Source organism: Pristiophorus japonicus, chromosome 3, assembly GCF_044704955.1.
Source record: "Pristiophorus japonicus isolate sPriJap1 chromosome 3, sPriJap1.hap1, whole genome shotgun sequence".
NCBI lineage: Eukaryota > Metazoa > Chordata > Chondrichthyes > Pristiophoridae > Pristiophorus > Pristiophorus japonicus.
This window is the reverse complement of record NC_091979.1, coordinates 73,422,755-73,440,835: the sequence shown is the minus strand read 5'-3', so window position 1 is coordinate 73,440,835 and position 18,081 is coordinate 73,422,755. Positions and strand designations below refer to the sequence as shown.

General features: G+C 45.5%; 1 protein-coding gene across 1 annotated transcript in view; it reads right to left on the bottom strand.

Moving 5' to 3' along the window:
* The window catches only part of LOC139253997 (inactive dipeptidyl peptidase 10-like), a 963,662-nt gene that overhangs the window by 798,097 nt on the left and 147,484 nt on the right, over positions 1-18,081 (bottom strand). Inside the window, exon 4 of the mRNA XM_070873609.1 lies at positions 6,046-6,141. Within this exon, the coding sequence (XP_070729710.1) occupies positions 6,046-6,141 (96 nt within the window). The remainder of the gene's footprint in view (positions 1-6,045; positions 6,142-18,081) is intronic.

Below are 18,081 nucleotides of genomic sequence, written 5' to 3'. Positions count from 1 at the left end.
GAAAATATGCAAAGCGTGCGCTGCGGTCATGCAGCAAAAAAAAAAGTGAACGAACTTTGCTGCTGACCACTCAAAAAACAGACCCTAAACATTTTGGTGCAGGCAAAAGGAGCAGCAAAAACCCTTCTCGCTGTACAAAAATAACGTGGGCCACTGTCAGCCCAGGCTCACCCCTGTCTGCTTTGCTTCCCGGCCCTCCCCAGGATCTACTTACAGACTAGCTCGGCCTGGGCACCAGCTGAAATTGTTCAGGCCAGAAGCCAGCGAGCACCATTGAGATGCCTGTTTGGCATCTGTACCTCACTGGTTTCATTTAAATGAGTTCCGGGCTTTAAAGTGGCTCTAACCTCTTCGTCCCTGGAACAGGTCAGCCCACGCACTCCGCCCGTTCTAAGTATCTTCTTCTTCTTACACAATGAACGATCAACCAATAAGCAAAACTATTAAACACGATGATCGGAGCAAACCCTCAATCTGATTTGGGCCAAAATTAAGGTACTCAAAATTTCCACATTTTGCTACAGTTTGATAATGTGTACACATTTTGGGCTCAAGTTTTAGACCCCTGCTAGAACGGCGCACATCGGACGGGCCCGCCTAATTTGTAGAACAAAAATTGCGCCGAATACTTACCTCGTGATTCTCAGATAGCTGTAGGTCCATTTCTAGCTCGGCGCGGTGCAGCAGGAGCTGCTGGGGGCGGAGCTACAGCCCTGCGCCAAAAACAGTGCCGGCAGCTGCGCGCATGCGCAATAGCTCCTGGCCCTCCCAGCGCGTCCTGTCTCCGGGCGACAACTCTATGCCTCGCCGAAGGGATGTCGCCCCTATCCCCGGCTGTGTGGCCTGACACTGCATACCTTGTCGGCGGCGGGGCCCGCTCTCCTGGCATCTCGCTGGGGTGGGCCCCACCTGAAATGCCGGCGGCGGAGGCAGCCTGGCATCGGCTGCGTGCAGGCCCCGCCCGAAGTCCTTGGCGGGGCCTGTTCAGCTAGCCCCCGTTCAGCATCTTCTTCTCCTCCCCCACCGCCCGTTCAGCATCTTCTCTCCTCTCCTCGTTCATCTTCTCCCCCTACCCCGTTCATCTTCTCCCCCCCCCAGTTCATCTCCTCCCCCCCCGTTCATCTTCTCCCCCCCCCAGTTCATCTTCTCCCCCCAATTCATCTTCTCCCCCCCCAGTTCATCTTCTCCCCCCCGTTCATCTTCTCCCCCTCTCCCCCCGTTCATCTTCTCCGCCTCTCCCCCCGTTCATCTTCTCCACCTCTCCCCCCCGTTCATCTTCTCCCCCTCTCCCCCCCGTTCATTTTCTCCCCCTCTCCCCCCCGTTCATCTTCTCCCCCTCTCCCCCCCATTCATCTTCTCCCCCTCTCCCCCCCCATTCATCTTCTCCCCCTCTCCCTCCCCAGTTCATCTTCTCCCCCTCTCCCCCCCATCTCCCCCGTTCATCTTCTCCCCCCCGTTCATCTTCTCCCCCCATTCAGCTTCTCCCCCCGTTCATCTTCTCCCCCTCTCCCCCCGTTCAGCTTCTCCCCCCCCCCCCGTTCATCTTCTCCCTTCCCCCTCCTCCGTTCATCTTCTCCCTCTCACCCCCCATTCATCTTCTACCCCCCCGGATCATCTTCTATCCCCATTAATTTTCTCCTCCCCTCTTTCTTCCCCCTCTCTTTCCCCTGCTCTTCTTCTCCCACTTCCCCATCCTCTCTTTTCTCCCCGCCCTTTCTTTCCCCCCTCTTCTTCTACCCCCTTCCCCATTCTCCCTGCCCTCTCTTTCCCCCCTCTTTTCTCCCCCTCTCTCTTCCCCCCCCTCCTCCCTCCCCCCTCACTGTCAGAAACACAAAAAGACACTGACAGAGACAGAGACAGAGAGAGAGAGACACAGGGGTATTGGAGGGCTCCCGGTGCTGCAGTAGCTGAGTAGAAATAATGTTTTATTTATTGATTGATTTTTTTTATTTTTTTATTTTTTTGATTGATTTATTGGTTGATTTATTGATTTATTTATCATTTATTATTGATGATGGCTTTTTCTTTGTAAAAGTGAAGTGTTTAATGCTTGTAAACTTCCCTCCCCGCCCCCCCCCACCCCATCTCTCGTTCCTTACGCCTGATTTATAAGTGTAGGCAAGGTTTTTCTGAGTGTACAAAAATCTACACTTACTCCATTCTAAGTTAGTTTGGAGTAAGTTTTCGCTGCCTAAACTTGCAAAACAGTGGCTGGACACACCCCCTTTTGAAAAAAGAAATCTGTTCTAAAATGAAACTATTCTAACTCACTAGAACTGGAGCAAACAAAATGCCAAGAATTGCATTTTGTAAGATGCTCCATTCTAAACTAGTTGCTCAAAAAAAATAGGAGCAACTCAGGCCGACAGTTTCACAACTGATCAATATTTAAGACTTGTAACAAAAGATTAAAAGTGAAAACTGAAATTGTGAAATATAATCAGAAAAGCTGGAAATATACAGCAGGATAACTAGCATCTGTAAATTGTGATTAAGGAATACAAGCAAAACATTTACCTAACTTTTCTCTTTCTGATCCTTTCTGATTTTGTACCAAATGATTACCCGCATCAATAATTCGTAGGCAGACACCAGTCGCTGCCAGTCAGTAACTGACTGTGTGTAACTGTTCTTAGCACATTGGAGGCCATTTTAACTTTAGGCGATGGCATGAAATGGGCACCATCAGATCGGCCGCCCATTATACACCCCACCCGATATTGCTTTACATTGAAGTCAATGGAAAATAAAATTAGACGGGAAGAATAATGTGCGGCTAATCCAAATATCGTTCGTTTCACACCACCGCCAAATTTAAATTAGCCCTATTATTTTTTTTTTGTCAGGTAAGTTCCAAAGTGAATCCCAAACTAGAAATTCCCTGATAATGCTGGAAATCTCAGTGGGTCAGGAAGTATCTGTGGAGAGAAACAAAGTTAACGTTTCAGGTCTGTGACCCTTCGTCAGAACTGGAAAAGTTCGAGATGTAACAGATTCATAAGGAAGTGCAGGGGCACTGAAAGGGGGAGGGGAGGAAATAACAAAAGGGAAGGTCTGTGCTAGAGTGCAAGGCAGAAGAGATTTAAGAGACAAAAGGGATGATGGGCAAAAATGAAATGGTAAAGGAACAAGTTAGGAAACAAAAGATGAGTCTTTTCTGTACACTGCATCTGTACAGAAAAGCACTCAAAGCATTCAAAAAGATAAGACGACACCTTTAACTTTAGTGGGAGCATAAAAGAAGATCAATCATTCATTAAACATCCTGCCTGATTTTCCTTTCCATTGCCAGATGATGCAAAGGCCCCTTTCAAAACTGATAGCATAGTAGGTCAGAGACAATGCAGCCTTTTGTCTGCATAAGCAAAGTGAATAGTTGAAGCAGAGATTATTGGATCTTTTAAAGGAAGAGTCGATAAACATTTGAAGTGGAGGAAAATAGAGTAAAAAAAGTTACATTTAGTTTTACTAGGGCTTATTAGAGGTAAAAAAGGCATTTGATGGTCCATTATGTCAAGTGAGCTGCCACTTTACACTGGTTACCTTGTCAATAATCCCGTTATCCTCGAGACAAGGCTCAGTAGGAAAATAATGGGACAATCTCAGGTTGAAAACTATTATTTCCACCAGTGGTTGGGGAAGCTTTCTAATTACTCAGATCAATGTCCTGATATAAACTTTAAAAAAAAGCTGAAAACAATTACAAACTTGCTCTTGAGTAACAAACTGAAAGAAAAGCTATTTTTTGGCAGCAGTGCAATAGAACACAGCTCAGGAACTGATATTGCCTGGATCTGAAGATGATAAGGTTATTGCAGCAATGAGACAAGCAGGAACTAGTTCTCGTCACAATGTTGTCACATTCAGAGAGTTCTTTTTATCCATTGATGCGTGATGATGAGCTTAAAATGGGCTTGCAATATTCAATGAGCTTACTGGAGAGGCTGAGTTTTGCAGCCATTAAGCTGAAACATTTGGACAGGAAGCAATCAATAGACTATTACAGATGCCTTGTATTAAGTTGTCATTTATCTTCAGGTTTACAATTTCAGAGTAGCTTATAGAAACAAAGCAGTCAAGTGTACTTGATCAGATTGGATTGCTAGCTGCAAGGAGAGTCATCATTGCACATGGGAAAGGTGACAATTAGAACGCATGTACATAAAGCCTAAACTTTCAGGCCCTTCTAATTATATCAAGGAGGATCTTCAGATCAATTCTGGCGATCATTTTACCTTCTTGTTTCATATTCAAAATGTGAACAGTAGATATTGCTACTCTTTCAAACTCCTTTATAATGTTCTTGCACATCAATCTTTCTCGACAAAGGTCCTCCCACCAGCATGTCCTCGCCGCACAGCATTGCCCTGGACACCGTGGACCACTTCCCATATCTCGGGAGCCTCCTATCAACAAGAGCAGGCATCGACAACGAGATCTAACACTGCCTCCAGTGCGCCAGTGCAGCCTTCGGCCCCCTGAGGAAAAGAGTGTTTGAAGACCAGGCCCTCAAAACTGCTACCAAGCTCATGGTCTACAGGGCTGTAGTAATACCGGCCCTCCGGTATGGCTCAGAGACATGGACCATGTACAGTAGACACCTCAAGTTGCTGGAGAAATACCATCAATAATGCCTTCCAAGATCCTACAAATCCCCTGGGAGGACAGGCGCATCAACATCAGCGTCCTCATCCAGGCTAACATCCCAGCATTGAAGCACTGACCACACTCGATCAGCTCCGCTGGGCAGGCCACATAGTTCGTATGCCAGACACGAGACTCCCAAAGCAAGTGCTCTACTCAGAGCTCCTTCACGGCAAACGAGCCAAAGGTGGGCAGCGGAAACGTTACAAGGACACCCTCAAAGCCTTCCTGATAAAGTGCAACATCCCCACTGACACCTGGGAGTCCCTGGCCAAAGACCGCCCTAAGTGGAGGAAGTGCATCCGGGAGGGCGCTGAGCACCTCGAGTCTCAACGTCGAGAACATGCAGAAATCAAGCGCAGGCAGCGGAAAGAGCATGCGGCAAAGCTGTCCCATCCACCCCTTCCCTCAACGACTATCTGTCCCACCTGTGACAACGTCTGTGGCTCTCGTATTGGACTGTTTAGCCATCAAAGAATTCACTTCAGGAGTGGAAGCAAGTCTTCCTCGATTCCGAGGGACTGCCTATGATGATGATGATGCATATCATATATGTGTGGACGTGTAGTGAAAGTTTCCCATGTGGTGAATTTTCAGTCTTAGCCAGACAAGGGTTTTATGTAACAAATAAAGAAACAAGAACTTGTATTTATACAGCATATTTCACAACCTCAGGACATCCCAAAGCACTTCACAGCCAATGAAGTACATTTGAAATGTAGTCACTATTGTAATATAGGGAAATATGGCAGCCAATTTGCACACAGCAAGGTCCTACAAATAGCAATGAACAGGTAACGGTGTTATGATGTTTGTCATAAAGGTTGGCTACGAAACCAATGGAATTCCCCTGCTCTTCTATGAATAGTGCTATAGCATCTTTTATGCTCACCTGAGACACAGACAGGATCTCGGTTTAACATCTCATCCGGAAAATGGCACCTTTAACAGTGCAGCACTTTTTCAGTAGAAAGCTGAAGTGTCAGCCTAGATTATGTACTCAAATCTTTGAGTTGGAACTTGAACTCATGGCTTTGACTCAGAGGTAAAAGTACTACCACTAAAATAATTAAAAGGTAATAATTGCCTATGGTTGCACAAATATCAAGTTTGATTATAAATTCATCCGCTAAACCCTTTAATTATGTCCTTTTGCAACAATGTAACCTGCACATCAAAATAATTTAACATTCTTCTTATAAATAGTTGTATATAGAAGTTTAGATTTCAGTCCACAACTTTGTTCTGTTGGAACACAAACTCCATGTTTCCATTTCCATAGCCTATTCTTAAATAATGTCATTAAAGTTAATTCCATAACACTACCATTTGTACCCAATTCATAGCATTGATATTTAGTTGTTACAGTTCAAGCCTGTGAGTTATGACTTTAATACATACCGTTGATCCACTTTACTTCTGGGTCATGTACAGTGAACTCTATTCTGAACAGGTCATCCAGGGATAGTCGAACATCTGCTGTTTTTGAAGTATCATCTGAAGTAAAACAAATATCATGTACAATCGGTTAAAGTTATATAATATATAACATAGAACTGACCAAGTGAAAAAGATATGCAATTCTGAGATTGTTCTTTTGTAACTTCAAGATTTTTATGAATAATTTTCTATAATATCTAAGTGAAATATTTATGTGAAATGAAAATACATGACTAAATACTAGCCCCACCCCAAATGGAGCGCACTCACCGTTTTTTTAAAGGTTTTCTCCTGCCCAATCAATGGGACGGTGCTCCGACAGAAATTCAAGTCTTAGGGCTAGAATTTCCCCAAAGCCTGCCAGCGCTAAGGCTGGGAAGATAATCACCGGCAAAAATGTTCTGAAAAATTTTTTTTAAATCCACCCAGCGAAAAATATGGGCTTGCACCCCCAATCTGGGCGGAAAAGTGCAATTTCTGCTAGATTAGGCGGTGCCTAAAGAAAATGGGCAAAAAATAAAAAAATTTACACCGAGGCTGCGGGTTGGGCCTAACATCAAAAAAATTTAAATAATTTTTCTAAATACCTAACTAAAACATCCCCAAAACATTCCCAAGACATTTTTAAATTAAACCATCCCAACAGATTTTGAAAATAAATAGTAAAAAACCAATAATTTACCTTTTTCTTGCAGACCTACTTACCTACTGTCCTGCTCCGCTGATCCTCATGGGTATTTTTTATCTATTTTTGTACTTACCTATGGGTCCCCACTAAGCCAAAGATCATGCGAGGCGATCTGTGGATGTTGCACGCCGGCGGTCCTCACCCCAGCGGTACTTCAAAACCGCCGGCATGCCTCAGGTAGGGAATTTTTCACCAACTTGGTTCTCGCCCAAAACGGCCAATACTGCCGAGAAACTGGGGGGCGATGAAGTGCAAATTCGAGCCTTTAGAATTTTTTTTTCCAGTGGGGCGGTATTGCAGGCGGGCGTGGGGCGGAAATGGCCTTTGGTTGGGTCAGCCACCCCTCCCAGTCGTCAGCGCAATGCGGACGTGCAGCGTCGCGCTGACACGTCACAATGTCCCTCCCCTTCAGTTAAAGGGAAGGGCTGCTACGACTTCTGCATGGGGTTTAGTCAGGTCCACTGGGCCACCAGAGAAGGTCTCGGCCGGGCCAGCAGCCTGGTACCCAAGAGAGGATGCCGGGCTGCCTGTTGGTGGCCCGGCCGAACCTGTGGGCACCATTGTCGGGCCAACCTGGCAGTCAGCCGACAAATAAAATAAAATGCCGTCCGCGGCAGTGCGCCCTACCCTTTAAGGGCAGACCCGCCACCGAGACGCGCACAGCTTCCCACCGGAGAAAGTTGTCAGGGCACCAACCGGCGGCCGATCCACTCCCGGGGGGCAATTTCCCGCGTTGCAATCTCCCACGTGGAGCAGAATAGGGGTCACCACCAGTCAGTGGGGAGTCTGCATGTGCCCGACGGGGCAGGAGCACGAACGCGCAGTAGCGATTACCGCTGCACAACCCAGGGAAGGCAATTTAAAAAATGGTGCTCACTCCGCACCGACTAGGCGGAGAGTCATTAGCGACAGACAAAGAGGTGGCCACGGCTCTTAAAGAAAGGAGCAATTTCAGCCCTTAAATATGTATTACATTTCAGCAGCAAGTTTCCTCAAATTATTCCAAAGTACATAAATTGTGATAATGGCATGATATTCTTCCAATGTACAAACATTGGGACTGAAATTCAGGATCTCAAAGAGACCCGTTAATGCTCCTTTGTGGCGGCCATTCCTAAAAATCGAATGGCTGCTACTTTGGGGTCAACAGGACCGCCCGACCTAAATTCACATCGGGGATTTTTCAGCCTGGACCCCATCCCGCCCAACTAGATGCGCTGCCAAATTTAAATAAAATAAATACTTACCTATCCATTTTCAGCTTGATCTGTCGATCCCCTGCCACGCGGTGCCCCTGGCAGGTTTTTCTGCCGGTGCACCCTCTTCTGAAGACTATGTGCAGCCGGCAGCGTGGCTGCCCTTAAAGGGGAGGGCCTACTGCCGCGGTCGCAATGCAAACATTTTTGTCGGCCAATTTGCCGATCGGACGGCAAAATACTGTCCTCTTGGGTGCCAGGCTGCTGGCCCGGCCGAAACCCTCCCTGATGGCCCAGTGGTCAAAGTTAAAAAATGCTCGAACCTCTCCCCTTTAAGGGAAGGGAGAGAATACAGTGACGCACAAGTGCTGTGGCATCACTATGTTGATTGACAGCAGCGGACGGCCTCACCGACCCATTTTTAGCCAGTCAGAGTCTAAAGCTTGCCCCCATTATGATCCATTTCCTACAGAACTTTGAAAAAAATTCAAAGTCCTGAAAATGGATCTAGTCACTGTACCAAGACCTTGCTACAGCTTATCATTCCAGCAGTGAGTACCAGCTAAAAACTCATAGGTGCGCCAGCTTTCTGGTGCACCTGAATTTCGGCCCCATTAATTACAAGGAAGCTAGATTCACTGGAGTCAGATGTGTAACTCATTTATAGATTTGACTTTCAATCATTCGAAGGTTATTCTGCTGTGTTTAAAAGGTGTGGCTTAGAGATAAAATACTCCTATTGAAGATTGCAATTTTTGTCTATTTCCTCCAATCTACTATACTATATTTACTGCTCATGGCACGTTCTCCTCTACATTGGGGAAACTGAACACAGATTGGGTAATGTTTTGCTGAACCTGCTTGGCCACAGGTATGATCCTGACCTCCCTACGGCTTATCATTTTAACTTTCACTCCAATTATTACTCTGACCGCTCCATCTTTTGCCTTCGACACTGTTACAACTGAGATCAATACAAGCTTAAGGAACAGGGTCTCATCTTTCTCCTGGGCATTCTGCTGTTGTTTGAACTAAACACTGATATTATAAACTTCATCCATCAACTATCTTCCCATTTTTTTTTTTTAAAGAGACAGCACACTGGGATGCATGAGGTAGAGGGGGAATCTGTTGGCATCTGTAGGGAGGGAAGGCATGTTGGCAGTGCAGTTTCAGGGAAGGGTAATATGCACTCAGGGTGCTTGTCTGTCTTTCTGCTTTTATTTCAGATTTCCTGCATTTGAAGTTTTTTCAGTATATTTCCCATCTCGTTCCATAGTTATTCTCATGTTCTTTTGTTCATTAAATCCTTTTCATTATCTTACAGAGATAATTATCATCCACCAATTTTGACTTCTTTCCAGCTTTGATAGATTTCCATTAAAGAGTTTCCTGTTTCTCAGTTTCCAGCTCAAAAATAGGTGCACACTTGAAATGTTAACCTGTCGCTTCTCTTCACAGATGCTGATGGACCTGCTGTACATTTGCAACATTTTCTGTTTTTCTTTGCATCTCCATTTCTAAGTTCTGATATCAGTTAGAAACAACGGGAAGACAAATTTCCATTAAAAAAGTGGAGTTTTGGGGAGAGGAGAATGAGCAATGGTAGCAACGGCAGAATTATTTTGACAGCAACTCTGTGCTTCACGACTTCGAACACCAAGAATTTTAAGAGCTGCAATGTCGTGAAAAGTTCTCCTCCATATCAAATACCATCCTAACTTGGACATTATATTCTTTCAAAAATCCTGGAATTGCCTATGTAACACCGTCATGGGAACACTATCACCACAAGAAGTGTAGCAGTTCAAGGAGATGGTGTAGAGGTGCAGAGAAGCCTAAGCCGACAAAGAGAGCAGTTTGGCAGAGCCCAGAAGGGGAGAATGTCTTGAAAACAACCCAGAGAGGCACACAGCCCTGCGAGTTCGAAGGAAGCGGAAGAGAACAAGAGCATTGAGAACAATCAGAGAGGGAGAGCAGGTGAGAAAAGAAAGGATTCGGAGTGCAAGGAGACCACTCTGAACAATCCTGCCAGACATCGTCAAAGAACACTTCAATAACTGGACAGTCACATGATCATTGGTAGCTACAGACAGGTACCCAAGACCCGCAGGTGCCAAAGTGGGCTAGCACAAGCCTGAAGTTACTAAGTTAGGAGGGACAGTAAGTAATGCAGATGAGAGAAATAATTTGCAAAGGGACATAAGATCATTTAAGTGAGTGGACAAAACAAATGGAGTTCAATGTGGACAAGTGTCATGTCATCCACTTTGAACCCAAAAGGATAATCCGGAGAATTCTTTAAATGGTAAGAAACGAAGAACTGCAGAGGAGCTTAGAGATTTGGGAGTCTAAGTACACCAATCATTAAAAACTAGTAGACAGGTACAAAAAAAATCAAAAAGGCTAATGGAATGTTGGCCTTTTTCTCAAGGGGTAGAATACAAAGGGCAGATGTTATGCTTCCCTTATATGGAGCCTTGACCAGACCCCATCTGAGTACTGTGTCAGTTTTAGGCACCCCACCTCAGGAAGGATATATTGGCATTGGAGAGGGTATAGCTCAGATTTACCAGCAAGAAAGTAAGACTTACATTTATATAGCGCATTTCACGATCTCAGGACATCCCAAAACACTTTACAGCTAATTAAATACTTTTGAAGTGTAGTCACTGTTGTAAGGTAGGAAGCGCAGCAGCCAATTTGCACGCACCAAGCTCCCACAAACAACAATGTGATAATGACCAGATTATGGCTCGGAATTTGCAGTCAGCAGCAAATTGTCAGTAAGTGCCACTGACCTCGAAGAAAGCTGCTTACAAAGATCTAGCAATCTTGGTGGCGTTGATTTCAGCTCTCCCGACCTTTTTTTGAATCTGGCGCGAAATCAAATGTACAGTGATGTCATCAATCTGAATAAGCAGCCAATCACATTGAAGAATTCTGAGAGAGAGCAACCAAGGAAGTAAAATGCATAGATTCGAATCTACTTTTAATAATTTTATGAGCGAAATAAAGATTGTGACATACACATAGGATTTAGGTAGAAGCTGAAACATCATGAAAAAAACTTCTTAAAAAAAATGATTGGCCCAGAATTTGTGGTCAGCGGCAAAGGAAAGGCATTCGCTGGTGGCCCTGAATTAAGCTCTGTACAAAGATCTCACGATTTCTGTGTTGAGAAGTTTGGGTTTTCTGATACGTAATTCAAATCAATGTAGTATAGTGGGAATTCCATAGTGCGAGTTGCTGTGATGGCAACAAGTTGTCTAAGCAGCCAATCAAAATTCAGAATTTTCAGACAGTAAATAAGGAAGTGGGTAAGCTCTTAAAATTCTAACTTTGTAATCGTGTTAGAGAAAGCAAAACAAAAATTGGGGCTCTCACATGGGGAAAAGGGAAACCTGATATAAAGAGGAATAAACTTTAAAAAATTACTTTTTTTGGAAGTTTCTTAAAACTTTACATTTTTATTAAAATGGATAAATTTGACAGTACACAAAATTAAATTTTTGTTTCGCAGTCAATACTTTATGTAAACCCCAATTCGGGAGTGGAGGGAGGAGTGGGGGGGCGGAGTTTAACAGTGATATTCCAGCATAATAGTGGAAGTTTGCATTCTTATATGTGATTTCAATTGATTGCTAGCTCTGGGGAATTACACAGCGCAATCTGTGAATGGTCGACCGCAACTTCAGGATTTCCGTGTTTATCTGTGCAAACGCTAAATCCTGTCAGTTGACTGTTTTGCCAATATTCCCACCACCATTCTGTTTTAGTGTTGTTGATTGAGGGATAAATATTGGGGAATACTTCCCTACTCTTCTTCAATATAGTGCCATGGGATCTTTTATGTCTACCAGAGAGAGCAGACGGTACCTCGGCTTAACGTCTCATCTGAAAGATGTCACCTCTGACAGTGCAGCACTCCCCCAGCATTGCACTGAAGTGTCAACCTCGATTTTTGTGCTCAGTTGGGACAACTCTGCAGTGGGACTTGAACCCACAACCTTTTGACTCGGCAGCAAGAGTGCTACCCACTGCACTGCAGAGGATTCAATTCTGAGAACAGTTGCATAAACTTGTATTCTCGTGTGTAGAAGGGTGATTTGATTGGGGAGTTTAAAATGTTACAAGCCTCTGATAGGGTAGATACTGAGGAACTATTTCATCTGGTGGGGGAATCAAGGCAACATAATCTTAAAATTAGAACTAAACCATTCAGTAGCAAAACCAGAAAGCACTTTTCACACAAAGGATGGTAGAAATCTGGAAGTCTCTCCACCAAAAGGCTGTGGATCCCAGGAGAAGTAAAGCTTTCAAGACTGAGATGGATAGGTTTTTTGTAAGGGCAGCAACAAATATGGAGCAAAGGCAGGAAAATGGAGTTGAGGTGCAGAATGGCGAAACAGAATCTAGGGCTGAATGGCTTTCTCTTGTTCCTAATGTTGCTATATGAAACCGAAGGACTAAAGAATACAGAGCTATGCTAATCTGTAAAAGATGTATGATATCCATTAAAAGCCAGAAAAGAACGAGTAAAAAAATAAGAAAGATTGGGAAGCTAGATTATAAGAATATAAGAAATAGGAGCAGGAATAGGCCATACGGCCCCTCGAGCCTGCTCCGCCATTTAATATGATCTTGGCTGATCGGATCATGGATTCAGATCCACTTCCCTGCCCACTCCCCATAACCCCTTATCCCCTTATTGTTTAAGAAACTGTCGATCTCTGTCTTAAATTTATTCACTGTCCCAGCTTCCACAGCTCTCCGATACAACGAATTCCATAGATTTACAACTTTCTGAGAAAAGAAATTTCTCCTCGTTATGTATCTGGACTTGTACATACTCTGTACAGCCACCAGAGGGCTCATTCCCTGGAATCCCAAGGGATCTCAAAATCCCTTGGGAGCACAGGTATTTAAGAGTGCTTCACGGGTTGGAGAGGCACTCTGGAGACCAGCAATAAAAGACTAAGGTCACATTTTACTTTGAGCTCACAGTGTTCAGTCTGACTCTTTCTCCATACACTACAACTGGCGACGAGATACAGATAGCGAACCCAAAGATGCAGAGAACAATGGGCATCCTGGAGAAACTCTCGGAGGGAGATGATTGGGAAACTTTTGTGGAGTGACTCGACCAATACTTCGTGGCCAACGAGCTAGATGGGGAAGAGAGCGCTGCCAAACGTAGAGTGATCCTCCTCACCATCTGTGGGGCACCCATGAAGAAACTGTTCACTTCAGCGAAACCCATGGAGAAATCGTACGACGATTTGTGCACACAGGTCCGAGAGCATTTGAACCCAAAGGAAAGCGTTCTGATGGCAAGATACCGGTTCTACACCTACAAAAGATCTGAAGGCCAGGAAGTGGCGAGTTATGTCGCCAAGCTAAGACGCCTTGCAGGACATTGCGAATTTGAAGGACATTTGGAGCACATGCTCAGAGACTTTTTCGTACTTGGCATTGGCCACGAAACCAAACTTCACAAACTTTTGACTGTAGAGACCCCAACCTTGAGTAAGGCCATAGCAATAGCCCAGGCGTTCATTGCCACCAGTGACAATACTAAGCAAATCTCTCTGCACACAAGTGCTGCTACAAGTACTATGAACAAAGTGATGTTGTTTTCGAATTATAACGGACAGGGCAGGTCACACATACCTGCAGCTACACGTCCGCAGATGTCTCAGAGTCCACCATCAAGGGTGATGAATGCAAGGCCATTAACACGTTGTTGGCGCTGCAGGGATGATCATCATTTCCATTCATGCCGATTCAAAGGATACATTTGCAAGGGCTGTGGAACAATGAGACACCTCCAACGAGTGTGCAGGTGAGCTGCTAGGCCTGCTAAACCTGCAAACCACCACGTTGCAGGGGAGGACAGATCCATGGAGGATCACGATGAAACAGAACCTCTGATAGAGGAGGCAGAGGTACATGGGGTGCACACAATCACCACGAATTGTCTCCCGATAATGCTGAATGTTGAACTAAATGGACTCCCGGTGTCAATGGAGCTGGACACGGGCACAAGCAAGTCCATCATGGGCAAAAAGACTTTCAAAAGGTTGTGGTGCAACAAGGCATCAAGGCCAGTCTTAACTCCAATTCGCACGAAACTAAGAAGTTACACGAAAGAACTGATTCCTGTAATCGGCAGTGCTACTTCCTGTAAAGGTCTCCTACAATGGAGCAGTGCACAAGCTACCACTCTGGGTGGTACCAGGCGATGATCCTACTCTGCTCGGCAGGAGCTGGGACGACATCCGAGCGCTATCGCCCGCTGACGGCACTTCGTGTGCCCAGGACTTAAACAAATTTCCTTCGCTGTTCGAACCAGGCATCAGGAAATTCCAAGGAGCAAAAGTGCAAATCCACCTAATTCCAGGGGCGCGACCCATCCATCACAAGGCGAGAGCAGTACCGTACATGATGAGACAAAGGGTAGAGATCAAGCTTGACCGTCTGCAACGAGAGGGCATCATTTCACTGATCGAGTTCAGCAAGTGGGCCAGTCCTATTGTCCCAGTCCTCAAGGGAGATGGCACCATCAGAATCTGTGGCGATTACAAAATAACTGTCAATCGTTACTCCCTGCAGGACCAATACCCACTTCCAAAAGCTGACAACCTCTTTGAAACGCTGGCGGGAGGAAAGACATTCACGAAGCTGGATCTGACCTCAGCCTACATGAAGTAGGAACTGGAGGAATCATCGAAGGCCCTCACCTGCATCAACACGCACAAAGGTCTTTTTGTTTATAACAGATGCCCGTTTGGAATCCGATCAGCGGCGGTGATATTCCAGAGAAACATGGAAAGTTTACTGAAGTCGGTCCCGCACACCGTGGTCTTCCAGGACGACATCTTGGTCACAGGTCAGAACACAGTCGAGCATTGGCAGAAACTGGAGGAGGTTCTTAGTCAGCTCAACCGCGTGGGGTTCAGGTTAAAACGCTCGAAGTGCATTTTCCTGGTGCCTGAAGTGGAGTTCTTGGGAAGGAGGATTGCAGCAGATGGCATCAGGCCCACCAATGCGAAGACGGAGGCAATCGAGAATGCACCAACGCCACAGAACATGACGGAGCTGTGGTCGTTCCTGGGACTCTTGAACTACTTTGTTAACTTCTTACCGGGTCTCAGCTCCCTACTAGAACCACTGCATGTCTTACTACGAAAATGGGACGAATGGGTTTGGGGCAAAAGCCAAGAAAATGCCTTTGTAAAAGTGAGAAAATTGTTATGCTCAAACAAATTGCTTGTGTTGTATGATCCATGTAAGCGTTTGGTACTAGCATGTGATGCATCGTCATATGGCATCGGGTGTGTATTGCAACAAGCTAATGATTTCGGGAAACTGCAACCAGTTGCTTATGCATCCAGGAGTCTGTCTAAGGCCGAGAAAGCCTACAACATGTTTGAAAAAGAAGCGTTAGCGTGTGTCTATGGGGTAAAGAAAATGCATCAACAACTATTTGGGCTAAAATTCGAATTGGGAACTGACTATAAGCCACTTATATCCCTGTTTTCCGAGAGCAAAGGAATAAATACCAACGCACTGGCCCGCATCCGGAGATGGGCGCTCAAGTTGTCTGCATACAACTACGCCATCCGCCACAGGCCAGGCACAGAAAACTGTGCTGATGCTCTCAGTAGGCTGCCATTGCTCACCACGGGGGTGGTTATGGTTATGGAAGCATTTGAGAGTGAGCAATCACCCATCACTGCCCGGCAGATCAAAACCTGGACAAGCCAGGATCCCTTATTATCTCTAGTCAAAAGCTGTGTGATTCATGGGAGCTAGTCCAGTGTCCCAGTGGAAATGCAGGAAGCGATAAAGCCGTTCCAGCGGCGCAAAGATGAAATGTCTACACAGGCAGACTGCCTTCTGTGGGGCAATCGAGTAGTTGTCCCCAAGATGGGCAGAGACACCTTCATCAATAACCTCCACAGTACCCAACCAGGCATCATAATGATGAAAGCGATAGCCAGATCCCATGTGTGGAGGCCCGGCATCAATGCGGACTTAGAGTCCTGTGTTCACAGATGTAATACATGTTCGCAGTTAAGCAATGTACCCAGTGAGGCACCGCTAAGTTTATGGTCTTGGCCCTCCAAACCGTGGGCTCGGGTACACGTCGACTATGCAGGCCCGTTCTTGGGTAAAATGTTCCTTGTGGTTGTAGGCGCATACTCCAAGTGGATTGAATGTGAGATAATGTCGGCTAGCACATCCGCTGCCACCACTGAAAGCCTGCGGGCCATGTTTGCCGCACATGGCTTACCCAATGTCCTGGTGAGCGACAACAGACCATGTTTTACCAGTGCTGAGTTCAAAGAATTTATGACCCGTAACGGGATCAAACATGTCACATCTTCCCCGTTTAAACCAGCATCCAATGTTAAGGCAGAGAGAGCAGTGCAAACTATCAAGCAAGGCTTGAAGAGGGTAACTGTAGACGCGCCTATCCCACGTCCTGTTTAGCTACCGCACGAGACCATACTCACTCACTGGGATACTACGGACTGAACTGCTCATGAAAAGTGCACTTAAGACAAGGCTCTCGTTAGTTCACCCTGATCTACATGAACAGGTAGAGAGCAGGTGGCTTCAACAAAGTGCATACCATGAGAGTGCAAATATGTCACGCGAGATTGAAGTCAATGATCCTGTATTTGTATTAAATTATGGACAAGGTCCCATGTGGCTTCCCGGCACTGTTGTGGCCAAAGAGGGGAGCAGGATGTTTCGGGTCAAACTTTCAAATGGAATCACTTGGACCAAAGCAAACTCAGATTCACGGACTACCCTGAGCAACCCACCTTGGACCCTACCTTTTTGATCCCCCAATACGCACATCAGTGGCAACCGAAACCACGGTTGACCACGAAGCAGAACTCATCATCCACAGCAGCCCTGCCGGGCCCAACACACCAGGCCGCCCAACAAGGCCAGCTGCACAGCAGCCCAGCGAGGGCCCAACAAATAACTCAACAAAACCAGCCTTCACACCGAGACGATCAACCAGGGTAAGAAGTGCCCCAGATTAACTCACATTGTAAATAGTTACACTATTGACTTTAGGGGGGAATGTTGTTATGTATCTGGACTTGTATATTCTCTGTACAGCCACCGGAGGGCTCATTCACCGGAGTCCCAAGGGATCTCATAATCTCTTGGGAGCACAGGTATTTAAGAGTGCTTCACAGGTTGGAGAGGCACTCTGGAGACCTGCGATAAAAGACTAAGGTCACACTTTACTTTGAGCTCACAGTGTTCAGTCTGACTCTTTCTCCATACACTACACTCCTCATCTCAGTTTTAAATGGGTGGCCCCTTATTCTAAGATTATACCCCCTAGTTCTAGTCTCCCCTATCAATGGAAACATTCTGTCTGCATCCAGCTTGTCAAGCCCCCTCCTAATCTTATATGTTTCGTAAGATCACCTCTCAATCTTTTGCAGTCCAATGAGTAGAAGCCCAACCTACTCAACTTTACCTCATAGATCAATCCCCTCATCTCCGGAATCAACCGAGTGAACCTTCTCTGATTATGAAAGTAAACTAGCACGAAGTAGAGTGTTTCAGTACAGAGGGTCCTGGGGGTCCTTCCACATGAAACACAAAAAGTTAGTATGAAGGTATAGCAAGTAATCAGGAAGGCAAATTGAATGTTGGCCTTTATTGCAAGGGGGATAGAGTATAAAAGCAGATAAGTCCTGCTACAACTGTACATGGTATTGGTGAGGCTACACCTGGAGTAGTGTGTGCAGTTTTGGTCTCCATATTTAAGGAAGGATATACTTGCATTGGGGGCTGTTCAGAGAAGGTTCACTAGGTTGATTCCGGAGATGAGGGGATTGACTTATGAAGATAGGTTGAGTAGGTTGGGATTATACTCATTGGAGTTCAGAAGAATGAGAGGTGATCGTATCGAAACATATAAGATAATGAGAGGGCTCGATAAGTTGGATGCAGAGAAGATATTTCCACTCATATGCAAAACTAAAACTAGGGGGCATAGTCTTAGAATACAGGGCCACTCATTTAAAACTGAGATGAGGAGGAATTTCTTTTCTCAGATGGTCGTAAATCTGT